Source organism: Corvus brachyrhynchos, unplaced genomic scaffold, assembly GCF_000691975.1.
Source record: "Corvus brachyrhynchos isolate BGI_N302 unplaced genomic scaffold, ASM69197v1 scaffold409, whole genome shotgun sequence".
Classification (NCBI taxonomy): Eukaryota; Metazoa; Chordata; class Aves; order Passeriformes; family Corvidae; genus Corvus; species Corvus brachyrhynchos.
The window spans coordinates 2,676,751-2,704,317 of record NW_008246059.1 but is presented as its reverse complement, the minus strand read 5'-3'; the positions used below and the strand labels follow the sequence as shown (position 1 = coordinate 2,704,317).

The following is a 27,567-nucleotide window of genomic DNA, read 5'->3' as shown; positions in this document are numbered from 1 at the left end:
GAAAGAGACAATTGGGAAACTTTAGTCCTGAACACTGACCTACGAAAACTCCTTTTAAAAATAACAAAACAAATAAGCAAAAAACCCCTAAACTTTCTTTCAAATAACAAAAAACCCTGTCACTTGTAAAAAATGTTCCCTTCATTGACACAGTGATTTGTGTTAAGTAACCTCTAATAATAGGTAACATTTCTCTAGCAATAAAGTGTTTCTTAGTAGCCAATTAAATACTTGATTAGCTCTTCAGCTGTGATGTTAGCAAATGTAAAATTCAGCAGCCACCCTCCTGGCCCATCATTGCAAACATATCCCTTTTCCAAAATGTGCCTCTATTCAGGCCCATCAGTTTGCTGCTTCTTTATAGTTAAAGAAAACAAGGACCAGTTTGGTACCCAAAGAAGTGAGTTTCCAGTTGCTGGCATCAGTTAAGTCAGAAACTTTAATTCCTGTGAGAGCAAACTGCAGTGTGACTCTAATTCTCCCCCTTCACTCCTGCAACAACGGCTCAAAGCTTGAGTTGAGGCAAGAAGCAGAACAGGTAAAGATATGAGACAACTTCTCTTGTTAAAAATAAAAGGCTTAATATGGAGAGCATGTAAGAACAGTTTTCCTATCTGAACACCATGCGAAAAAGTGTTGTGCTGTTTTCAGCCCGTCTCCAGAGAGATGGTTTTCCACCACAGCAGTTCTGATTACGGCACTGTACATTCCGCTGGTGAATCATGGCAGCCCCATTTAAATCTAGACAAAGCTGCAATTTTATCACCACACCTCATGTCAGCTGTACCGAAGTGTTTCAGGTGGCAGCTGATGGACTTTCATGCAAAGTAGGCACACTCCCATCACGCAAAGTAGGCACGCTCCCATAAAGAAATTTAAGTGTTCAAGAATCCAACAGCAGATGGGAAAGCCAGAGTCTGAGTCTTTTAAATGGGCAAGTAACCATACTGCAAATATTTAAGAATCTGTAAGAATCTAGTTCGTCACTAGACTTTTTGGAGTTGTTTTTTTATGGAAAGGTAAAAAAGCATTTAAAAAAAGTGGTGTTCTTGGATTAATTTTAATATATCCAACATTGCTTCAAAAACTTATGAAAAACATGTAACAATACACAGTTCTGGAAAATTTTGCTTTGTTGCTGTGGGGTCTGAAGTCAGGAGAAAAGACAACATTATATAATATCCTGAAAGAGCAAGGTAATTGAAGAAACCCACCCTCTTCCACAATGGTGCAGATTACTTCATCCACGATGGTCGTGAAAATGAGTTTAACTCTATAGATAACTATGCTCTTCACAACAAAAGGAATGAAAATGAGAGGAAAGCGTTTTTGTTCACCAAACAGAAAACAAACAAAAACCAGCAGAAGGGCTAGTAAGGAAAGAATGGTTAATCTCACATTTCTAAAAGGGTATTATAAACAAAGCATGGTGAACAACAAAAATAAAGGATTTAAAAAAAAAAGATACTAAAGTGCTTAATGGTGTTCTTTTAAATATTTACTTTGCTGCTATTTGGAGAATAATTTGTTCCATTTAGTAGCATTGGGCTCAAAGGACCACTTTAATCCAGAGAGATTAATTATAGCCTTTGGAGTTATAAACACAATTTGGGAAGTGAAGCGGAGAAGAGGAGAGAGACTCCTCTCACGCTGGCGATTAACAAGTTTATGTGCTTTGGGGCTACGCTACGCAGGCTTCACCTGTGTACTGCAGGCAGAACATTGCAGAGGACACCCATGAATTGTGGAAAAACAGCCCCCGAGATATCCAGGGAAGACACAACCCTACCCTACCGTGTTGCTATAGGCAACTAAAATACTTCTCAGGTATCCTTCACCAAAATACAAGTTCACCAGCACATTACAAAAACATAATCTCGCTTTTATTACCTGCACCAGAAACTAGCTGCGCCCCACTGAGACAAGCAGCAGGCACGGGACCTTTAAAACCTCTCACATGCTTTCATGTATTTCTCCCTTTGGCCATCGCTGTGTCCCAGACCAGGAGACACAGGGACCTGCAACAATTACCACGCAAAGCTAGGAGCGATCTTACCTAGCAAGGGGTTGGCTGCTCCGTCCTCCGAGCTTTCCTCAGCCCCCTCCTCTCCCAAGCCAGAGGTGGCCGAGTCCTCTGGGGCGGATGCGGAGCCAGGGGTGCTGGGCCCACTGACGGACCCCGAGTCACCTTCCTCACTGCTGGAGACGTAGCGGTCCGGCGGGGCGGCTGTCCCGCTCTCGCTGCAGCTCCTGCGCTCCTTGCGGTGCACCCGCGAGTGCAGCACCATTTGGTGGTACGTGCGGAAGATCTTCCCGCACTCAAAGCACTCAGTGGACTTGTTCTGGGTGGCCCGCCGGCTCTGCCGCGAGGCAGGGCGATAGTCCAGATCCCCTGGGGCAAGCGGGCAGCTCTCCCCCGCTGGGGCACTGCCAGTTTTCTCCAGGCGCCCACTGGTGCAGCTCTTCTTCTTGGGGTTGCTGGGTGAGTCCTGATCTCGCTTGCGCTTCTCCTGGTTCACAAGGATATACTCCCTCTTATCCTTGTCATAAGTCACGTCTGCATCTGCCAGGGCCTCATCCCATCCCACATACTTCACATACTCTGAGGGCTCTACTACTTTTCCTTTGGTGGCCAGCTGCCAAGCTTGGTAGCTACTGACCGGATCCAGCTCAGCTACTCTTTTCCCAGGCTGTCCTCTCGTAACTCTATCCAGCCCTACAGATGGCCATAGATTCAGACACTGCAAGAAAAACTGCTTGGTTACTGAGGAGCTCAGGCTCCCATCAATCAAGCCCTCAGCTTTATCCCCAGTGCTGCCTGGCTGCACACGGTAGTGAACAGCATTATGCACTTTCAGGCTTTCCATATTTGTAAACAGATTTCCACACTTGGTGCAAACTTCATACAGAGATAGGCCTGTCACAATTGTCTCCTCTTGTATCACATCATTGATAGTGGCTATCAGCTCCAAATCATTTTTTGGTTTGTTTTTGTTCCCGGACCTGGGGCCATGCGACTTCATGTGGTTTTTGAGAAACCAGGGCTCTTTGAATCTCCTGCCACAAATATGGCACCCGTGATCAAATGAGCCCCTGTGCTTTTTCATGTGAGCTTTCAGGAACCAGGTTTGACTAAAGGTCTGACCGCAGACTTCGCATGGGAACTCGCCTGCATTCAGCTCACTCTTGCAGTTCTCAGTGTAGACCTCCCCATTGGGGACCTGAGCTGTTATATGGTCTTTCTCTATGTGGTTTAACAGCGTCTCCTCCCTCAGGGTCATGTAACTGCACAACCTGCACTTGAACGGTTTGTGGACCTGGTCCAGGTGTTGCTCCAGGTCCCTCTTCCTTTCAAATTTGTTTTTGCAGAAGGTGCACCTGTAAGAGGTCAGCTTGCCATCCTCCTCAGCTGGTGCTGTCTCTGTGACCTCCTTCTTGCTGCTTCTCAACAAGATCTTGCTGCTATCGACCTGAGCAGTACCGTTCAAGATCTTGTTGCAGGCAGACGTACTTTTAGTGGGGCTGGTGCACCCGCCAAGGCCCTCTGAAACGCCCATCTCCCCCAGCTGCGCCTCTCCCATCTCTGCCTCATGCCCCTGACTTAAAGTGCCTGTCCTGTGACTGCGGATGTGAATCTTCAGATTGCCCTTTTGGGAAGCTCTGTGATCGCAGTAAGGGCATTTGTAGGGCTTCTCACCTGTGTGCTTCCTCATGTGCTGCGACAGGGAGCTCTGAAAAGGAAAACTTTTACCACAGATGCAACAACTGTGGCACATGGTCTTGTCAGCATCCATGTCATTCTTGCTTAGCTTGCCAGGGCTGGAGGATCTTCGTAACTCCATTTCTGCTTCTCTGCTATGATCCATCTGTATTACTGCAACAGAGGGTAAGCGGGGCAGGAGGACAAAAGCATGTCTGGCAGCAGAGGAGGGCTGGACCGCGTTTTCAATCACACGGTTCTGCAGAGAGGTGGTTTATTGCTTCATTCTCAGGGTAGCATTTCTCCTTTCAGCTGCTCCACAGAGTCCAAAGCACCAATTTATTTCCGTGTGCTCTGTAAGCAGATGGCATAGATCACCTGAAACAAGAACAAAATCATACAAATGTACAGATTCTTAAATATATTCAAACCTATTCATGTTTTGAATTCAACAGCTTCCATCACTCACTCCGCATTCAGAAGCGCACCATATGACAATCTATTGCACCAAAAGGCAGTAGTTTCTCTTTCTGTTGATATTCTAGACTTCAGTGACAAGCATAATTACTAAATAAGTAAAATCCATAAAAGAGCAAATACTCATTTCCATACACTGCTATCAGTGTCTTGAAGGAAGTGCAAACTTGAAAAGTATTTTTTGTTTTAAAACCAGGCAGAAGTGGCTAAAAATACACCTTAAATGAGGAAAACATTTCTTGTGGGGGTTATTACACTTTAAATCTGTGGCTTTACCATCGTGTGTAATTTCATGTAAAATACTTACTTGCCAAAGATAAAAGGCTTTCCTAGAGACTTTAGCTTGTGTCTCAGACAGCTCTGCTGTGCTTGAAGTAGCAGGCACAGAACAGGCGCAAAGGCTGAGGACGCTCAGTACTTTGATTACAGAGCAAACAAGAATGCAGAGCCTGACAAAGCACTCATGAAAACTAAGTTATTTCCTGCTGGACAGTAAACTACAAAACTCCTCCAAGTATAAATTTTAGTCTCAAACTAACAAAGCAAAGTGATAATGTATGGATCAAATTACCTGAAATGTGAGTGATTTATGTCAACATGACACACAGGAAATGACACCACCACCCACCTCAATGAAACAGAATTTTAACCATAAACAAACAAACCAAACAAGAAAAAACTCTGATTAACAGAATAGATTAATAAAAGTTTAAATGTCTTTGTATCTTTTCATGATTAAATTCAAGAGTCAGTATCTTAGTGCAAGATGGAACACACTAGCAACTCCCCACCCTGTATACTGCAAAAAACAATGATCAAAATCCACATAGGTTGTTTCTTTTCCAATTACTACACTGTGAAACAAAATCTTCCCACCCTCCTATCCTCATTAAGGACTACAAACACCACATGACTAAGATCAAAGAACACAGCATTCTCTAATGAAGAGAACTGATCTATTGCCACATTAAGAAAACATCAGCTTCTCAAAATGTAGCTAAAAATATGCAGAGCACTAACAAGACCATATATTCCCACATCCATCACTTGACATCTATGATTCAACCAAGAGCTACAGATCTACAGCTGCAAATTTTAAGGTTTGTCACTGTATTCACCTCTGAGTCTCTTCAATACGTACATAAACAGTCTAATCACATCACCAGCACAAGCTTAACAAAAAGCAAGGCAAGACTGTCGCAATTCTCATCTCAGTCACAGGCTACAGAAGAACTTCATTACATTTAATTTAATCTAGCCCTCTTATTTGCTACAAAGCATTCATTTCTGGGTTGGATATTCTGCATATCTAGTATCCATTTAGCATGTTAGGAGTTATCAAACAGCATCAAACCCGAACTACCTTTTCATCAGAGAGCTGACAATAACATTTAAGGGGTGAGTTACAAAAGCAATTTCATTTCTTGAATGAAGCATTTTGTTATTAATAAAGAAAAAGAAGAAATAGGTATCACAAATTCAGAAGTCCATATGAGCAGGAAGTTTACAAACTACAGTATCTAAACTAACCTTTGAAATTAGTAATTTAAAACCAAACTGAGGGACAGCCTCAGAAGAAACTTTCTGGGTGAATAAAGGATGTGAGCCACTGAAGTTGTGGCTGCACCAGAAGGTACAAACACACCAAACAGCAAATACCAGTGCAGTTTATACTGCCTATCAGTGGATGAAATAACTTAGAGTAACAACATCTTATTTATCTGACCCACAATCTAAAACTGCCAACTAGCAACCTATACTCTTATAATCAAAGATTTAACCTAAAAGTCATTAAATCATAAAAAAACCCACCAGGTCCTTGTTCAAGTATACTATGCTAAATGCAAGCAACAGCTTCTTCTGAAATGTTCCACACCATTGCAGAAAAAAAACCAGAAAGCTTTGGGAACAATTTTCTTCATGTGTTTTATACATTCATAATTTTCTACAGCTTATACCAGTGAGAACACTGCTTCTATTGGCAGGCCAGTTTTTAGTCTAACTACTTTTTTTTTTTATTATTTTTAAATGTAGGGCCCATTTTAACTCAACTTTCTGCAGTGTTTCCTGTCTGAAAGTTCAAAAGAGCTTTAAGAGCCAAGCTTAGACAAGAATGCTGTATGCAGCAGTCCAAGCACATGTAGATCCAAAGCTTCAGAGTCCCTTTGTTTATTTGGCCACAGATTCCCTGAGCTTAGTCTTGACATATTTCACTTTAATTATTTATAGCATTTTCATTAATGAAACTTAGTTATGAAAATGAGGCTATGAAGAAAGCATTACTTACAAGAAGGGTATTAGCCACTCACAGGAGATCCCCCTAGTCCCATATTAAATTAGGCCTGAGGGGGAAAAATGTCAGAGTTAAAAAACTACTGAATAATTTTATTAGTCTAAAATACTTAATGGAAGTGTTATCGTCTTCACAAAAATATTCTGAGAATTTTTTTTCATCTTTATTACTTTATCTTGGCCAGTGCACTGCAATCTGTGACTTTAATAGTTGAAATAAAGTATTCCTAGACTTGGATTATTTGAGTTCATACACATGTAAGACTCACAAAAATTCACGTCTGATATTCCACAGACAAAACTCTAGGGGGATGAAGGGTGTTCACCAAACCTGAGCTTGCTTTACACGGTGTGCAAAGGTCAGCCTTAGGCTTTGGTAACTTGACTGACACAAACAAAAATATATAAACAGCTCACTTCTTGCTCCTCACATCATTTGAGTGCTACTTAAAAGTAACTCTTCTAGAGGGGTCTCTGCAGAACAGCAAAGCTCGTTGTTCATTGGAAAGTGCAAATAAAGTAACAACTTTTAAAAAAAGCTTCAATTTAGAGGACTGAACTTACAAAATAAGGAAAAAAACACCTGTAAAGAATCCTAACAATAGAAAATAACATTCTGCCTTAATAATTTTTATCTCAGGATTAATTACTAAACATCAAAGGTGGCAGAATGGATGGAAGACATCAAATGGTAAATCCGGCAACACAGGTTACTCTTTCATTAGGAGTAAAATTTTGCCAGAGTTACCTGTTTCTTTCCGGCTGTGATGATAAACATAGTTGTATTTTGAAATAATTCCGAATTTTAAAGTATTCTGAAATAATTCTCTATCAGCATGCATGGAATGCAGCCATCTCCAGCTACCCTCAGGCTACCAAAAGTGTTTCACCTCTCAGTAATTTCAGGTGGTAACCAGTAGCCTTTCACTGCTTGGGTCCAAGCTCACCCAGCAGTTCCGTAGCACTGGCTCATCACACAGAATGCACAGCAGTCACACCCAGCCTGCGGACTCCTGCCAGACTGTCACAGCAGAGAAATCCCCACTAGCAGAGAGGCAATCCATAAGAAAACACAAGTAAATGTAAATTGTAAATTAATATGTAGTCTTTTAAAATATTTTGTGTGTTTTAATGGCGCTGCAGTCTATGGCAAATGCCATCCAGCTACTTGGAAGAGGTGTGATACTCTAAGGGGCACAGGAACTAGATTCAGTCTATTTTGTTGAACGAGGAATCAGCAGTTCGTGTAAGAAGCAGCTGGCCGGTATAAAGGGGCATTTTCAGCCCCTTTAAAATACAGCTATCATCACTGTTTACATGCAAGTTTGGTATATAAAGCAAGATGGTAAAGAAACAGGAAAAAAAACAAAAAACAGGAGGGGTGTTGTGCTGAGAAATGCCTTTGCACAGCCAAATATTTTAGTTATAAGGTTTCTTCCTGCATCATTGCCTCACTAGATTCTTTGCCTTGACCCACATGGGAATAAATACTAACAAACTTTTTTTATCCCTCTGGTGCCCCTGAAGGGAAAACAAGCCTTCCTACCCTCTTAAAGCAACTACTTGTCAGAATCTACTCTATTTCAAACATTTAGGCATCAAAACTTCTCTGTTTTTTAAAATTAACTCAGACAGAGTTGCTTCCTTTCAGAGAAAGCACATTTGACCAAAGCGACTTGTTCTCACCAGAGAGCCCCAGCATCTTTTCCATCATCATCTGTGGCTTTCCCAGTGAGGCTGTGGTAGCCTGTCCCTGCTGGCAGCTCGGCAGGTACTCTGGTGCACGGCTGCATCATCCTCACAACTTCTGCAAGACCCTCAAGAGAACTCTAAAATACACATTTCTCTTCATCCCACCTTAATACTCTGGAAGAGGACCAGTTACTGAGGACTGCCCACAGGGAAGGACAGAGCCCCCTAAGGACCTTTTGTGCCTCTTGGGAAACAATTAGTAAAATGAGAAATTGAAAATAAACAACACAGGAAAATTGGTGAGGGGGGATAAATCAAGAAAAGAAGAATTCAAAAGATACCACACTGAAAAAGTAATTGCAAATTCATTTCTTACATACAAATATGCTGTGCAGTGCAGACAGAGAAAAACATACAAAATTATTCCTGTTCCAACATACAACAAGCAAACATACATTTCTTTTAAATTTCTCTTCAATTAAACATGATTTTAAAAATCATACTGCATGGTCTATAGTAGCAAGAAGGGAAAACTCTTCAGTAAGTAATAAAGAAGAAAATACAATTTGGGAAGCTACATAGACCTATTCAAATAGCTCAGTGTATCTTTTAAAACAAGCTGCTTGCAGTCTGGGTGTATTTCAAGTCCCAGCTGAAAGATAAATGCACTGGAGAAATAATCGCTCTTCTAATCTCCAAGAGGTTTGAACATATACTGCAATCACTCCACCATGTTCTTCTGCCAAGAGCAACAAGGACTTAAAAAAAAAAAAAGAAAGCCAAGGGGAATCATGATCTTGTGGAAAAATATCTTACTGAAATTCCTTCTAGATGATGAAATGATAGGACATAGCACGTAAATATCGAGGTGAATTTGAGGAAGTTGTGTATTTCAAGAACAGCCACCTGGAGAGAGGCTCTCTGCTGATTTGAGAAGGCTCAGGTTGCCTCAGAGCTTAACAGGCTTTGCCATTCAGAGCAAAGAGGCCAGAAGAGAGGAGACAAAAGACAGAGAACATTTTACAGCAGCCCTACCAGCCTTCAAGCTCACTGAACCGCAGAGACCCTTCTCCCCCTCCATGTCTTCTTCCCAGGCTACAGACTGTCCTCCACACACACCAGCCTTGCCCTACCTGCACACCCTTCTCTTCACTTTGGGAGGGGACACGGCTTCTTCCAAACAGCCAGATCCTACAGGCATCATCAGTCCATCACCCTGACTAAAGGCTCAATCCTGCCATCCTTATTTACCCACCAGTCCTACCTAAATGCCTCTTATAGACCATATCACCAGACTATGGACCACAGACTACACCAGAGCACAGAAGAACAAGTTTATCTTTAAACAGTCAGCCTGTACCTGAATTTGCAGGAAATTCTGGCACTCTGCAACCTATAACGGTAAAGGCAGCACAGTTCTGAATGAATTTTTTGAGAGTAATCCAAACTAACCAAGTAAAGCCCTATGAAAAAATCCCAAGAAGACTGACAAATTTTCCAAATATATTCAGTTATTAGAAGTCGCAATCCTGACAACAGACCTCCTGAAGTCTGTTTAAGCGTGCCAAAACTGACACAGGACTGAAAAAGAAAAATAAAAAGCTTCTGGAAAAACAAACAAGAAATTTCTATTAATCTATTTCCACTCAGGCTTTTAAAATCCTTGGGCAGCATTTTGCAATACTTTTTTTGTCTAATTATTTTCAACCAGCCTTCCCCCGCAGCTGGTGAAGCTCTTCCCGTTTTCAAAGTTTGCTGTCTGAACCCTGAGATATTATTTTGAGCTTCTCCAAATACATCATGTGTTTTTGTGTCTTTCTCCCTCCATGAGCTAATGACATTTTGCAGCAGGCTTCCGAGCGGGAGCCAGGAAAGCAGAGTCAGGCCTTTCCCAACTGATGCCCCACCCTTAGCATGGGAACAAATACATGAAATAAAGGTAAAAACACTGATGCTGAAAAAAGCTGGAGGTATGCATTTGCAACAAGGTGATCGCTTTCAAAATGAAGTCAGCAAAACCTCTGTAACCCAGATTTTTTTGTGGGTCCTCAGGAATCAGTTCAGGAGCAAGGCAGGGTGGGGGGAGTTTGTTTTCTCACTGCTACAGGGTATGTTGAGAAACACAGAGCTGTCACCCACTCAGTACATATTTTGTGTTTTAGTGTACTGTGCGTGTTTGTCTTCGGAGAGACAAAGAAATGTACTTTACTAGTTACACCGTAGTATTCTAAGCAATGAATTGAAATGTATCATTAACATCTAGGACAAGCTTTATCTTGCTACCAAAACAAAGGGACTATTCTTTGAACAAATTGAGGGGGAAAATCCCATAATGACAATGAAGAGTTCGTCTCCCTAAAAACTGTGCTGCACAAGAGTAACAATTACAGGCTTATATTCTACAGACTGAGGTTGCGAATGGCTGCATGAAGCGATGCATTCACTATTGGGAGAGTAAGTACCATTGATGACAAGGCCTTGGGGCTTCTGCTGTTCGCAGACCAATCAATAATCCATTATGAACAAACTACATTTCCCCCTAATATGAAGAAATGAATAAAAGGGAATCAGTAACACTAGTACTTTCATGGAAAAAAACCCAACAATGCAGAAATCACAAAATGCCATCACAAGACTTAAAACTATTGGTGATGGCTAACACTGACAGAACTACCCACAATAATCCTTTATTTTACAGCAGTTCCTGGAGACCATTACATTTCATTAAAAAAAAAAAAAAAAAAAAAAAAAAAAAAAAAAAAAAAAAAAAAAGCTTATTTTAACAGCAAGATTTTTTCAAGGCTACTTATTCTGGCTGCAGGACAAAACAAAAAGCAACATTAATCTTTCAAGGCGAGGAGGAGAATATGAACTAACTTCACCCAAACATCTACCAGCTTGCTTCAAACTATTTTCTAATGCAACGTAAATAAGAACTTCTAATTAGAAATAACTGTCCAAATGTGACTGGTCAACCATAACAAGACTTTATTGCAGCAGCTGTGCTACCATCCAGACATGAGGCCCTGAAACTGTTGTTCTCCCATTGTCATTGTCAGATGCTACAATACAATCAAGAGAGGATCCATTTAAATAACACAACCATAGCAAACCTCAGCATCCTGAGTCCAGTTTTCTACTCAGACCTCTCAGCACAGCAGCACCAGAAGGCAGAAGAGAAAAGCTCTCCCAAAAAATTACAGATAAAGAACCTAAATTAAAAAAAAGAAAAGTTACCGATTTTTTTGATGGGTAACAGTAAATTAGACCCAAAGGAAACACTGAGACTGATATTACTGATGCGTAAGGCAGTCTATGTCCTTTTTCTGAAATGTAAAGACTAGTAGTTAAAGTTGACCTCGCAGGGTGGGGGGCTAGCGGGAATGAATGCACAATGCGATTATTGATCAGCCCTAGAAAAGCCAAGAACTGCACTAGTGCAGATGTGATTTTTCTTTTCCTAGGGCCGTTAATGATATATACCGGCAAGTCAAAAGCTCTTATTTTGACATGCTGTAACAGTATCATTAATTCTGAAAATAAGCATCAACTTAGGTTCAATTTAGGTTTGAACTTAGGTTCAAAAAAAAAAACCCCCACTTAAAAAACCCCAACAACAAAAAAACCCCCTCCATTTTACTTCAGTATAACAGTAATGTCTTCCTATTTGGCCACACCCACCAAGGGCGTTAACTTCAGTGGCTGATTATTCCCGAAGCCTAAGATTTAAACATTGAAGAAACATTTACTTTCCTGATAGTTTCAAACAAAAAAATAAGTTCAGTTACAAGCAGAGTCACCTCAATACTGTGTATTACCTCCTTATTCAAATCGATGGCATTGATGCTGTCTATTCATGCATGTCTATGGAGATGCATATATATATGGGCAGCACAGTATTTTCCCAGCATCCAATAGTGCTTTTATATTTAATGATCTTGTTAGGGTTTCCACTGCAGACCAATTTACACAGGGTTGTAACATGGCCATTTTAAATCTTCAGTGTGGGGGGGCTGATTTCAAGCTCTACGGGCGGGGTATTTTTCTGTCAATATGCTCTGTTCCAAGCTCAGTTTGTATCTTACAACAGTAAAAAATTTTAAAGTATCTGTTTTTATTTGCAGTATCACGACAAGAAAATACTTAGGGTTTTTGCAATTTTTACATTATCTGTATAGAAGAACAGGGACTGGATCACCAGCTGGCAGAAAATGCAAGAGTGCAGTACATGGCACACACAGACACATACCCACCCCTTCTCACTGCCTCTTTCCTCTGCCCCATCAATGCAAGCTACACACAAACCACATCCTCAGCTGCCATAACTGCACACAGTGCCATGAAATCAATTTGTATCAATTCAGAAGCTGTACCGCTAACTAAAACTGGAATGTCTTTGTGCTGTGTACATCAAGACCTGAATGCAAGAAAAACATGAGCATAATTGAAGGTAAACATTTTGAATTGTTCATTTCCTACCCCAGCAAAAGTTACACAAAGCAACCTTGCCCTAAGAGCCCATATTCTACTCTGTCACAACTAACAATTACACCAGTAAGGAACAAACTTCAGTGCTTTAGTAGATTCATGCAGTGCTGTAACAACTTGTCCATAGCAGACCTCAATGCATAAAGCTGTATGTTTAATACCAAACAAGTTTACTAGCCACAGTTATGTGTTCACCAGGTCAATGGAAAGTAAATATTATTTCTATAGGCCACTGCTGCAAGATAAGCTGTGTGAAGAATTCAGAAATTCAAGGTAATAAATTAATTTCGCTTATACCTAATATATCCTACAGCTCAAACTACAACAGTAAAATCATTACCTTACAAACAGAAGTGTTGCCAAGCGTTAACCCATTAACAGACTTAGAATTACAGCACTGTGCTTTGATGAACTACTAATTTCTTACTGTAACAAAAATTATTTCTGAAGTAACACCACCAAGTTGTTTGCTTACTTATTCCCCTTCCAAAGTATTATAAAGGAATTGTAAAGCAGTGAAACAAAAGCAAGAAGAGTGCATTGAAAAAAAAAACAAAAAAAAATTGGGGGGAGGGGAGAAGGAGTGGGACAGAAAGGGCAGAGGGACTGTGCCCTGAAATACAAGGAGGAATAATCATGTGCAATAAACCATAGAAGCGTTCTCTTAAACATTACCTTCTGAGATAGCATTGCTTAGCACTGAGAAGCAACACAAAACTCACAAAACACACATTTGCAGATGTTGGGCGAGTTTTTTGTGTGTGTGTGTGTGTAGAGATATGTATGTGTCTGTATGTGTGTGTATATATAAAGCATTTCACTGTAAGCTGTTGTAAAACACAAAACAGCATGGACAAGCTCTATTTTAGGAAGCTTTCTTAAACGTTTAAGAACTTAAGCAGGTAATTCATTAAGACTTTCAACTACAGTTTTTCCACACTCTGCAGCATTTCTGAATTTCAAGCATGCAGACTATGCCCAGGCCCAAGCAAAGACACTGCACTTCAGAGATCCCACACCAGCCAAGCTGAAGCTTGCTCTACACCAGCTGAGACTCAGCACTTACTGCACTGCTTAAATCGCACACAGCTTTGGCTCCATGACACCACCAGTCCCAAACTGGCAGAGGACAGTGCTAAAGGCCAATCTGTGGACAGCCGGTGTCTCAGAAATACCTTCATTTCACCTTCTTTAAACTGAAGTACACAGTACCCCTGAAGATCAATCCATCCACAAGTGTAATTTGTGATGATGAGCTTATCTTACATGTAGCAGTAAGACAGCTGACTGCTAGCAGTTTAAAAGAAGGATCAAAAGTTCCTAAGTTCAGCATAAGTTTTAAAGAAGTCAGCTGTTGCTGCATTACTCCAACAGTTCATTTTAGAGTTTTCTGCAGTTATCATCATTAAAAGCCATTTCCATTACATATGTGATAAATCCAACTTTGAAATATACTGAATCTTGTATTGGCCCTTCCCTGTCAGCACAGAAAAGCAAACAGGTATAGCCAGTACAATGAAAGTGGCATAACCATAAAGCATGAGTTGATTTGCACACTGAAATAACTACTCTTGTCCTCTTTTCATTCATATACTTATTTAAACACAAAGGGAAGAAAGCAATATTCCTGTATGCCAAATGAATACAAAGCACAGGATGACTTTTTCTGGATTTCAAACCTTCCAGTCAGGAGAAAAGAAACTAAACCCGAAATCAAATCTTTCAGCTGTCTGTTGGCCTGGCTTATTTTGGTATGAAGTGCTGAACTATCTCTGTGGAACATCACTGTAATGTATCACCTAAAAGAGACAAACATTCCATCCGGTCCTTATAAATACAATTTCAAAGCACATTTTACCAACCCTGTCAACTTTGCTCACATAACAGCACAATGTAAAGCATGCTTCAGAATTTGGCAGGTCAGGACATTGTGGAATCACAAGATGAGCCCCGATAACTCTGTTCGGAACTACTCTGTACATGTACTTCTCCTTGCCATTTAATCAAACACTTGGAACCTTTGGGCCAGTCCTTCACCTACAGTGTACAAGGCACTTTCCCAGAACTCCAAAGATAGACAGAAATTTACCCAAGTGCAGAAAATGATTCTGTGTTACATCCTCTGTGAAAAAGAAGGGCCTGGATGGACATCAATCTCCAAAACCATTCCTGAGCTCGTTGCTGGCCTTGGGTACAGGAAGGTAGAGTTAAGAGCAGAAAAAAGTAAAGGAACAAACCCCACCCCTACTTAGATACTCTCTTAACAGCCTCAACACTCAAATGCTGAGCAACTACTTCAAAACAAAACCTCTGAAATGATCACTCATAGCATAGCAAGCAAGCAAGCCTGTAAGGAAGAAAGGTCTGTTGCACAGGCTGTTGCTGGTTTATCTATTTTTCGATACACTACAACTAAAACTTGCAAGACAAATCTATCAACTGGTAAGAAAAACATGAATTACATACACCAAGAACACCAATCTGTTTGCATCACAAAATATTAGTTAGACTTTATTACTGATTTCAAAGAAATGAGTGTGTGTACCACATGCACCCACCAACACCCGCTCCCCTCACCACCCTTCACAACAGAGAACTCAACACACCACCATCACTGCACATGTCGCTGCACCTTCCACCGCAGCCCACGTCCCTGTCCATCCCACCCGCCCCCACACCACTTCTGTGGCACTGACCTTCTTACTGCTGCTCTCTGACCTGGCTCCACCCCACCTCCGTCACCACCATGCCTCCCAGCCCCAGCTGTCCACGCACACTGCCTGCCTGTCAGATTCCTTCTGGATCACCTGAGGCCAGATGCCAGGCTCACACTCCCTTCCCAGCCACTGCCATCCCGCAGATGTAGTTTAAAGGCCATGACTTTTCCCCACTCTTCCCCATCTGTCTGCCTGCCCTCCAGCCCTTTCCCAGTTGTCCCCAACACTTCTGCCTCTTCCAGGAGCACTTTCACTTTCTTCTCTTTCCCAAACCTGTTTGGGCTCTTCATGACTAATTCTTCCATTTGGGCTGTCCCTCATTAGTTCAGTCCCTGCTCACTGGCTTGTTGTTTGCCAGGACATTCCAACACACTCACATGCCGTCTCCTTGCCCCTTCTGTCCTCTTCCACAGAAGATGCCCACTTTTCAAGCTTTTATATCCTCAGTTACAATAGAATCATCTCTAGCCACCAAGCCTGTAACTTGCCCCCCTGTCTTCTGCTCTCCCAAAAATCAAAGGATGCCAACACCCATGCCATATGCCTCGCATGTTACGTTCAAGCACCATTCTTCAAGGACCTACACAGTTCCACCCTACTCTCTTTTGTGTGGGCAGTGACTCACCCTCCCTAATACATCTTTTATATCGGTTTCCCACTTAAGAGCTTGTGTTCTGACACTGTATTTAGAACTGGTTTTTCATTACATTTTCATTCATTCTTGAAAGCATATTTTCCAAAAATGACTCAAAATTATTTTCCAAAATTAAATCCATCACTCAATTTTGTATACTTCCTTGCCCCTAATACATAATATGTGTACTATATATTGCTATGTTCTAATTGGTATGTATATTCCTCAAGGCAGGAACTTGAGATCTTTTATACGTGCTCTTTTATGTACTTTTATACAGTGCCAAATGTTCCAACTTCAAATAATTTCTAAGAGCAAATTATCATTATAAAGTCAAGATTCACCTTTTCAAAGAGTCAAAGTCCCTCTTTTCATCAGAGGTACAGACAGAAGTTGAGAAATAGCTTCTTTCCCATGAGCTCTGAAAGTAAACTAATCCCCTCTTCTGCCTACCCGGAGTTCATCTCTTAAGTTAACCAAAAGGACCATCAAATAAATGGTAAAGCTAAGCTAGTAAGAAGCTAACACAGCATAAATCACGTCACTAACCTCTAGCCTGTCTGCCTTTCTGAAACATACATTTCCAGCCAATGTTAGGCATTTACATTTAATAACAAACAAAAAGCATAATGACAAATAGAATCCAAGTGCTGCACTTCTCTCTCCATCTCTTCACAAGCAACTGGAAAAAAATTAGGCTATGCAGAACATGAAATTAAAGGGTAAGATCCTTAGAGGTGATGCTCACTTCAGTGACATATTCTTCTTACAGGAGTTAGTCTCTTTCTACACCTGGGACTGTAGGTATGATTTGAAAGCTCTTCAAACTCACTTTCCTCCAGCATGGGCATGGTGCTTTATATCACACATTTTACCATTCTGCAAATAGAAATACACTCCTTCACCCCTCAGGGCAATGCTGAAGTGAGTAGATTTTCCACTAGAGAAGCACAACATAACTGTGACTCTTTAACTCCAAAAGCAGAATTTGAGCCACACCACTAAATCCTTAAACCTGTTACACAACAAATAAGCATGGATTACAGCGTGGCTGGTTCATTATGGGATGTTTGTGATGCTATTCCTAACACACAAACGCCATTTGTCTTGGCCACATACATAGAGACCGTTCTCCTATTTCAGGTTATCCATCTTTACCATCGCTTTCACTTCTCTGCATCTCACCCATTTATTACTCATTTACTCCCTATTTAATACATTTCTACACCATAGACAGTGCTAAATAATCATGATGTAACAGCACAGTATTATACTTGCTCTATATATAAATGACTGCTAGACTACAGTTACCTGACTCTTCTTACTACCAAAACAAACCATTTATAACTATATATTACCTTTAGTACTCCATGGCTATGCCACTTGCAGCACTAAACAAAGAGCATACAAATAAAAAGAACCAATCTACACCAGGGAGGTTTGTATTTCAGTAGAAATAGCAAACATAAGTTGTAGAAAATGCCTGACTAAAAGCACATTTTTAGGTAGGTGTAAAATAATTTTTGGCAGGTTTACAACAGTCAGCTACAACGTTTGCTAATACTTCAGAGGATTTGGGATTTTGGTTTTTTTTAAACAGGTTTAGATAAGCACACCTGTATTCACTTCCTTAAGTAATGGGTACATTTATCAAAGCTACTGTTTATAATCTGAAGAGATGATTTTCTCACAAGAAAAATTTTGCCATATATATGTAAGAAAAAAACAGCCTCAATTTCACCAGCAGTAAAAACCCACAATCTTGAAAGAAAAACACACACATTATTACTACCATGTATGGGGTCAAAAGTACACCACCTTATCTATAATCACGTGTTTTGTAAACATAAGGAAACTTTTTCCTTAAACCCTTGTATCAGGTTTGTATTCAAGCAGGACAACTCCTTTCAATACCATGATTCTGAAAATACAGGTTTACAACTAGAAGTATTGTTCCTCGTTCTGTCACATTTCTTTTTTGACAGGCTTTCAAGAATCTCCTGAACTTGATTAATTCAAATGCGATTCATTCAATTAACATATAAAATCAAGGTGTTAATTAAATACAATATCCAAAACCAGGTATGGATAAAACTTGCACAGAAAGCACAATTGAAATGGTTATTATAGTACTGCCAACTCAGAGCACTAAACCTCATGGGTCAAGTACTCAAATATGGTACATCCATCGACTTAGGAGAGGTTTTTGACTGTATCTTGGCTGTGGATTCTCTTATTTGCCTTTTGAGCTTTTACAGTACACTCAGTCATATCTCAAGCTTCTTCCAACAACCACGAAGTCAAGGAACTTTCTGTTTTCACAGGCTTACATCTTCTCTTTTAGAACCTGGACTGCAGAAAAAGGGGCTTTAGGAAATGATCCCTACCTTCTCCACTGAAAAATTTTAAGTGGGAACATCATAACTGAAGCAAACAGGTGTGGTATTCCTTTGCTCTGCTGCTTCACTCATAAAATACTCCTCAGAAGGTTACACCACCTCACCTATAAACATCTAATGCAGGGGGACAGAACAATCCCTCCATATGTGCATTGGTGGATGGATGGTCCAATTTACAGAGCATGCATAGTCTCCACTTACTCCACAGGATGTACAGGCAATCAAAAAATTAGGCAAAAGAAAGATCTGCCAGAATGTTTCTAGTGTAACCCTGAATATAAGTAGAATAGATGTTCATGATACCTTTGTAAGATAAGACAGCTCTGAAGGAGGTGACAAACCCCGCTATGTCCCACTGGGTTTTTCATCTGCAAAACTGTGTCTGTCCTGGTTACAGCTAAAGGCAGTTGCAGCATCTGCTAACACTGAAACCACTAAGAGGTTGTTTCAACCCAAATTAAGAGGTATCCCATAAAGGAGAAGTCAACAGACCAACCCTCTGAGATACAGCAATAATGCTGGAAAATAAGGTCCAGAATAGCCTCTGTTTCACCACTTATTCTCTAGCATATTATCAATTTGGAACTTAGGAAGACAACATTCCTGCATATGCTTCAGATAACAAACCAAAGGTACAAAGACTAGTCTCATGCTGTTACCTAGATGCTTCCTCATGCCGCCTTCTACATGGCTGGACGGGGCTGCCCCAGCCTCTGTAGTGGAGTTTGGCCACCAATGGGCCCTGTCACTGGTCATCATGATACCTCTTGCATGCGTCAACTGCTTTTTGGGAACCCCATTAGGGCAGCTGGATACAGGTCATTTAATCAACAAGTTTCTCTCATCTCGGGACTTGCAGAAAGACTGCCAGCATATTAGAAGTTTAGACCCACTCAAGGCTTCAGTTACAAACCATGGGTCAAATTCTAACCTAAGCCAGACAGGTGTCCCTCCTGACTTACTGTGACGACTTTAGCACCCACTGCACGCTTATACCCATACAAGAAGGGAGACACCAGCCCTTCAGTTTTTGTTTTAAACTGGAAGGCTCACATTTATCTTTCTTACACATTTAGAATTATTTCCTTTTGCACCAGAATTCTTTTTAAACCCTGCCTGAGCCTACAGGATGTACATTAGCTGGAAACCAAGGCATCCAAAATTTTAAGAAAGTACCCAATTTACCTAGCACCTCACCACTATCTACCCAATTCACATAAAGCTTAGTATTTGCAAATGGACAAATTCCAGAAAGAAAAGCCCATCCAGGCTAAGAAACCAAGAAGACTCAGATATGACCTCTAGCTTAGTCACTGAACTGCAAACAGGTCAAACTGTGAGAGCACCCCAAGAGGCTTCTGATGCTCCTTCCCCAAGCAGCTGCCACCAAGCACTGTCAGAGAAAAGATAAGGGATGGGGCACATGAGTCTTCAGCCTGTCCCAGTTCAGACCCTCTTATGTTCCCATGACTATTAGTGAGGAATCCAAAGCCATCTGCTGCTGTACAAGAAAAGGGCGAAGGCCTCCCCACATTCAGATGTTACAGCCCAGCCACCTCCAGTCAAAGGGTGGGGAGTCGCTTTTATGTGGCCGCAGAATTTCAGGGAAAGGCTTATCTTCCACGGCAAGTTGCAAAACAGCTGGCGCTGCAGCCACCCAGAGCACAGCCACCACCTCTGGCACAGCAGCAGAAACACGCCTTGGCAAGGTAAAGAGGACTCCCTTCCCCACCTTTTTATGAACATCTGTGAGAGGTCAACAGTCTCCGAAAGAGCTGACAACACAACTTTCAAACTGGGAAGGCAAATAGTGCAGATTCCCTGGAACAAAAAAACAAAAACAAAAACAACAAAAAAAAAAAGCTCTAAAAGCACACACATCTCCCACTCTGCTACCTGCTCTGTTTGCACGTCACTACTTCCCACCACGCAGGCTGCCAGGAACACAGACACCTCCCTTACTACAAACCTGACACTGCCATGGCTGCCTACAAGAGGCTTCAGAGACAGCCTCCTTGTGCCTCCATCGAATGACCAACTCACACCAATTATCTTGCATCCAAAGGGAAGGAACAAACATCAAATTAATAAACTTTGGTAACTAATGACAGGGAGTTTTTACATCTTAAATCATGACATACAAAAAGATGTCAGTAAGATTTAAAGTGCATTCAGTACAGATTTTCTGAGTAAAGGGTATGCTACCATGAAGAGAGGACATTATCAGTGTATTGGCACACACACCAAACTTCACACCTTTCACTGTAAAACCAACAGTTTCTCTGTTTGAAACAGTAAAGCTCATCTGTAGAAATTTTGTGGCTAACAAACATTTGATTTCACTTTCCAGCAACAATACAGCCATCGTATTACAAATACCATCAAATAAAATTTTAATTATTTTCAAAGACTCACTTGGTAGCTGTTAATGAACGCAAACTGTTAGGGAAATCCTGCCAAAAGAAAGTAATGACCAGATGTGTACCAGTGCAGCAAGGTCTAACTTAAATGAATAACAACTTTAAATCATTAAAAAGAGTTGGACTCATCTGTTATCAACCTTCATCCCAACATTTATTCTAAAGTCTTTCTCCTAACCCAGAATCTATATAAGCCCTTGACCAAAGTAATTTAGAAATCATGAAATATATGTTAATACCTAAATAAGAGAAAGAGCATTAATTTTACAGGCTTTCACATTTAAAGCTCACATTCTTTTAAGTAACTTCCATTAACCTCTCTTTACAGCTTTTTCTGAGTTCATAATGCTTCCTGCAGACAAAAATAAAACAAACTGCAGAGATGTCAGAAAGTTATAGATGTACACTTTAATTACCCTATATTAGCAATGTTTGTCATCTACATTAACATTGTAAATGAAAACAACACATGCAGATCCAGAGATGTGCTTGCAATAGTTTGTACCCTTGGCCACCACGCCTGTGCGGCGGCAGCTAATTACAGGGGTGAGCTATGCCAATATGGAGCTTGTGCTTGTATTGCAAAAAAGAGCAATTCATAGCCCAGCTTAGTTTTAACTGCACAGCGTGGGGCTCAAAGAAAAGACCCACATTTTGTACTGGTATTATTAGAGTGGTGTTTTTCACAAAACAGAGAAGTATTTTTCCGTATACATCAAATAACCCAAAAGTGCAACACCTTGTATCATGTTGCATTTCCTTATAAGGGATATGCAACCCAAAAATATTTAAACCACTCCAATAACCCCCTGACATGAACATACTAAACTCCAAGGCATAAAAACACAACATATCTTTAGCACAGCACAGAAATACCAAATTTAAAAGCTATTTCATTTGTAAATGCATCCTTATTAGAAGAATACTTATTGCTTCACTGGTTCATATTCCCAAGTCTCTGGCCTATTGAGCAAGTAAGTGAAACAACATTTATGCATTTCATAATTAAGTTATCTCCACATTATTGTTTTTGTTCTGCACTGATGAAAGCACTAAAGGAAGAAATGCAGCTGCTGAGCACCAAAGGCACTCCTCATTTCAAGTACCTTACAAAACAAAGGCTGAAGTCAAAAGTTGGTCACATTCATTCAGCACAATAAAATCTTTCAGGGAGAGTCACCACAATAATCAAAAATCAATCATAAAATGTGCACAAAATCACAGTTCTTCACCCTTCAACTCTAGCATCCACAGGCAGATTTTCTGCTAGTGTTACAATTATTTTTATCTATAATTATTTGAATCAATTCTCTAAAGAAACATAACCCAACAGCTGAAAAACTACATGTAAGGTTTTAATTATTCTCTTAGTGTCTTGCCATGAAGTTTGCTCTAACATTTTTCCAGCTGGCCAAGAAAAGCAAACATGTGTCAAGGTCAGAGAGAAATAGTGGTTCTTGCTTCATTTGAATTCCAGTTCTGGGCAACAAAAAAATCAAGCAATTTAAACAGGAAACTGTCTTAATAGTTCTGAATTCATCTTTTCCATGAATGGAGAAGCAACATGCAGTAAGTCTGTCTGCTTCTGCTTGTTTCATCATTGAGGGAAAGAAAAAAAGTTTAAAAAAAGCCTCAGATTTGGTCTTGCTGAAGCAGATCTGCAAGCAGTGGCTGGTTTAACAAAGCTAATCTTCAGGGAAGCACGTAATACGTAAATTGCAGACCACAGCAGTGTGTTGCTTTCCTAATACTGCAGTGTTGGTTTCTAATATGAACTGGAACCTCTTGTACAAAAATTCTCAGGACAATCAAGTGCTGCCAGGTCATTCCTTGTCATACAATTTAATGTAGTTTCAGTGACATTGCAAGCATTTTGTGGCTTTACTAAGGCTGACTAAGCTTAACTGTTGCACTGGTTTTTTTAAAAATCAATTTTATCATAGTAAGTTCCCTTTTGCGACACACACTGTTCATATTTGGTATCAAAATAACAGAGCATGCACAATCATGAGGATATTTCCTTAAAATCTGAGCCACTATAGCAGTGGTTCAGATGAAGAAAAACCACTTTTTCTAAAACCACAGCCATCCTTCATCTTAAGAAAAGCAGTAAGAGATGAGACCAGTACCCCAACTTCAGAGGGCACAAAGTGATTTAGAAGTAGGCAAGAGCATCCTTGTTGAAAATGTGTCTTCTTCACTTCATGCTTTGAGTAGCCCTCTTATGCCAAAAGTCGTATGTCATAACCTCTCCATTAGTTAGCCTGAGCTGTAATGTTTTACTCTGATAATATCTCGGCATAGTGAGTTCCACAGGTCAAATGTCTTTGAGAGGTCAGCTCATTCTGGCACCCAGCCACATGAAGACATTTCTTTTCACTCAAGCCTCACTCCAACTCCTCAGACTGTGAATAGGCAATACTGGGTTTGAATAGAAGTTCAATGTAGAATATTGGTGAAATAACCTGAGCCTAAAGCAATCTTTTGTCAATGACTACATTTAATTTGAAACAGATGTTTAGCCAGTTTCACCATACAGTACATTCTATATACTTGCACATGCAGAGATGCCCAATACAGGCAGACAGGGAGAGAGGCATGAACTGAAATTTTCAAAGTAGCTGAAGAGTCTTAGAAATGTTGTTATGGAGGTTCCTTTGAAAACTTCAGCTATGCTTTTTTAAGTCTCCTCATCGGGTTTTTATACAAGAGTTAATCAGATAATTTGGTGATAAGTACTCAAGAATGCAGAGCTAGAAAAGAAAAAAAAAAATCTCTTACACATAGGAGGAAAATGGGGAAAGACAGAGGGAGGGAGATTATAGTGTGTGTTTTTGAGGGAAGTACTTTTTGGTCTACCCTTTAGTCCGTGGGAGTTAAGTTTGCTTTAACCGCTACTTTGAAAATGCCCCAATTTGTCTGCAGAGCAAACTAAAAACTGTCTGAAACCATCAAACTTTCAGGTATTACCCAGAACAACTACAAAAAAGGACACATAGTGAATCCTGCTTGAAATTTAATAACAAGAAGTATTTTATATTGTCTGAGGAAATCTAGGACATCCTGAGCTTCACAGCATGTCCATAGTGTATGGAACTATTTCAGGATGTATTTAAAACTGATCATTTATGAATACACTTTCCTAAAGACATGTAGTCTTAGCATTTCCGTATTTTGTTGTATATTGCTTGAACAAAATTATCTGTTGCACATTATTCACGTGTCCCCTAAAGTGGCCTGCATTCGAGAAAGCCTCATCCGTGTTCTCATTCCACATAAAACCATTAAACTGCTGCAAATGGTAAAGTCATCATTTTCTAATTATAACTCTAAATTAAGGCTTTTGTGTTGTTAATTCTCCAGGAAAACTTGCACCTATGTTTTACAATGAAAGGAAAAATATCAAAATACATCCTACTAAAGGTTTATGAATGAATCCATTGTATCACTGATGAGACATGCATGAAGCCAAAATCCGTTCTATTTCCACATCAATTTTTTTCCTTGTACTTGAAGAGAAGATGACCTAAAATGATTTTCCTTTCTGAAACCAAATGCAGCGAGTGAGCTGTGCTGTAAATACAAGCTTTTCAGACATCTTAAAAATAAAATTACTAAGAATGGAACAAAAAGAAATTTAAGCCATTAACTGAACCTTTACACAGGTCCCAGTTCTGCAAACACTTATGCAACTGAGTAACTTCACACACATAAATAATCTGTTTAAATCCAGTGGGCCTACTCTTATTTTCAAAACTACTCATACCTTTTAAGTGTGAGTAGAATCATGACATAGTAGATTTAACAAAAAACTAAATCAGAGATTCCACTGTGAAACTTGAAAATTTCTTCCAAAAAGACACTACTTAAAATACACAATCAAATTCTAGTCATCTGCTCTAAGCAAAAATACCTACAACATTCAGAATTATTTAAAACTAAACCTGAAATTTCCCAAGTGATGTGCAAATATTTTTCAAACACTTAATTGGCTCTGGAGATACTAACTAGGTTACTAATTTAAGTAAAGAATTTTCATGTCTCGGGTATCTGTACAAACCATCATGCTTAAGTGCCTAACAAGGAAAGCTTGCTTTCCAAAGTGCTTATTATTGCATTTCCCGTTGACTGCGATGGGATTTCCAAGTACTCAGCTCTTCTGAGTAAGGGAATACTTAATACCAGGACACAGGAGTGCAAATTAAGAAATCTATAATTAGGTCATCCAGATTTTACAGTTTTTACCTGAATAACTAATTTGTGCATTGTACTAGAGATGACAAACCATCAAACACACAAAAACAAGAAAAAAACCAAACAAAAACAACCCTCTAGAAATTATGACACAGTAAAATACAAAGCACACACCCTTGCTATGAGAGGATGCCAATAAAAGACTGGAGCTTTGATCTTCTTTTCAACAGTCACACATACAGTGGCAGAAATATCCTTAACCCTCCAAAATATATTCAGCCAAGACTACAAGATGGTAGTGCTTTCTCAATAAGCATTAAATAGAGGATGACTTCACCAGAGAAGTCCTTTAATCCTTCCTGTATTACTTTGTTGTCTAAGCACATAGCAAAAACCTTCCTGTCGTACCTCTCCCTGGATGAGCGGAGAGCATTCTCTACAACTTGGATACAATAAACTGCAGTTCATTTTTCAAGTGTGGAATCAATATTGTTAAGTGGGAATCTGGGGGGGTTTTCCTTCCCTTGTATGAATGCTTGTAACCATTATTGAATCATTTCTCATCTTCTATCTTGCATAACATCAGTATTTGCTCTTTCAACTTTCATCTTTGTTTCTGCTGCATCTCCACTTTCAGAACCTGCTTCCAGACTCATTTTGGAGGCATTTAGTCATAGCAGGGTGGTAAAATCACTTCTTTGGGATGCTCATTTTGCGCTATGTTAAACAAACAAACAAAAAAAAGCACACCAAACATACTATAAAAAAAAAAAGTCACTTCCTGATACTTCCATTGATTTTTTTCCTCCTAAACTTTAGGGTGTTAGTGACTCAGCTCCCAAATGAAACTGATGCTGGAAAGCTGTCAGGAAACTATTTATATCTGGCAAGTTATTAAGTGTTGCAAATGTTTATGTTGTAATTTAGAGAAATTATCTGTTACCAATACTTCAATCGTCTCAATCACTGATTTCCTAACATTACACACCCATAACCGAAAAACAGATCAATATGCATTTGATAATCACCAAACATAAACTGCCCTTTTATAGTATTGATCAGCAGCTTTTTCTACACGTGCAGTAGTTCGAGGGAGTAACAGGCACTTGGCAGTATCAACACTGTGCTGACAGAAAGAAACTGGCTGGCACTCATGCAACATCGTGTCAGTAGATACCACGTCCATCAAACACTGACAGTTTGGCAGATCAGATGCTCTCTGCCATAATGTCATAATGACTTCAATTTACTTCTGCGCAGCACCCAAAGGCTGCGATTTTATGAGCTATCCAAGTCTCTTCTCTTCAAGAACAAGACTCTTGCTTTTGCAACCTTGACAGCTTCATATATTTCCTTAAAGTTTCCTAGTAGGCATAACCAGAACAGTAAGAAACACAAAGCTGTTAACTGGTTTCCTCATAATTTGTATCAATAACTTAAGTTTTATTTAGCAATTAAAATTTCACGTGCAAATTTCAAACACTGGCAAGTTTCAATTACTGAAAAACAAACAGAAGCAGAAGAAGGAAACCTCATAAAAACCACTAAGGTAGCAGTTTTCATAAGCCCAAGCTCAAGAGGGCAGCCTTCACTCCTAACAGAGAAGTAAGATGCCAGCGTTCAACATCCAAGAATGTGCTTCCATGCATCAAGAGAGGCAACAACAGTTTTAATCAAGGATAGGCAGCAGCACAGAGGTGAAGCCTGGTGCTCACTCCTGTCCACTGTGGATAGAAGAAAGCCCAGGCAGCAGCATGTGTTCAGGCACCAGTGGGAGAAAACATACCTCACTGCATGAAGTCACCAAGATACCATCAGCAACTAGGAGATACTCAGGTATTTCCTCACAGTTACTCAGATGCTGAAACAGGGGCAATGATTGTGTCAGTCAACAGTTGAACTGAAACTGCTGTTTGAGTTTTGGCATAAAAATGCTACAGGTTCCTGAATCTGCACCAGCATTTTTAATTGAACAGGTATTGTTTTCCCTTCCTTTCCACCTCCCAACTCCCCCAGGTCTTCTCTGTTCGACAAGACAACGACTTAAATACTTTACATGGTCTTGAATAGCACAATTTGAATCCTTTCCTTTAAAACTTAACAAGTGGAACAAAGAGAAGTTCATCAAACCTATTCTTTTGTAAGAACAGAGAGACTTAGAATTGAGAAATCAAACATGGCTTCCTGCATGCAATTTTTCTGTTTGCCACAGGAAACATTTTGTTCTTGTAAAGTACAGGCAGCTAAACCTACACTTCTGGTAAAGTGTAGGTAGAAAAATCTACCCACCTGAAAGCTAAGACGGGGGGAGGAGGCAGGCTTTCCACCGGAGGACTTCAAAGCACTCCCCAACTCAAACAAAAATGTCTCAATGATTCCATGGAGGTGAGCCAACACCTCCAGGCTATAGTCCTGCCCTCAGGTCTCCACCTTTTCCACCCCTACCCCTCCACCAGGGCTCTGCCCTCCATTGCATGGCCACTACGAGAGACACCATGCCACAAGAGACAGGAGCTCTTTCTTATGAGATTTGGCTACTCAAGAAGTCTGGCCC

General features: G+C 40.1%; 1 protein-coding gene across 2 annotated transcripts in view; it reads right to left on the bottom strand.

Annotated features, from left to right (window-relative positions):
* The window catches only part of ZNF516 (zinc finger protein 516), an 81,473-nt gene extending 54,620 nt beyond the window's left edge, over nt 1–26,853 (bottom strand). The window contains exons 1-2 of one of the 2 annotated variants that reach the window (XM_017746167.1): nt 26,800–26,853; nt 2,057–4,078 (exon numbers count right to left, since the gene is read on the bottom strand). In XM_017746167.1, coding sequence (XP_017601656.1) covers nt 2,057–3,866 — 1,810 coding nt within the window. In that variant the 5' untranslated portion in view covers nt 3,867–4,078; nt 26,800–26,853. Of the gene's footprint in view, nt 1–2,056; nt 4,079–26,799 lie in introns of those variants that run through there. The other variant, XM_008642703.2, reaches the window with a different exon arrangement.
* Between the last annotated feature and the right edge of the window lie 714 nt (nt 26,854–27,567).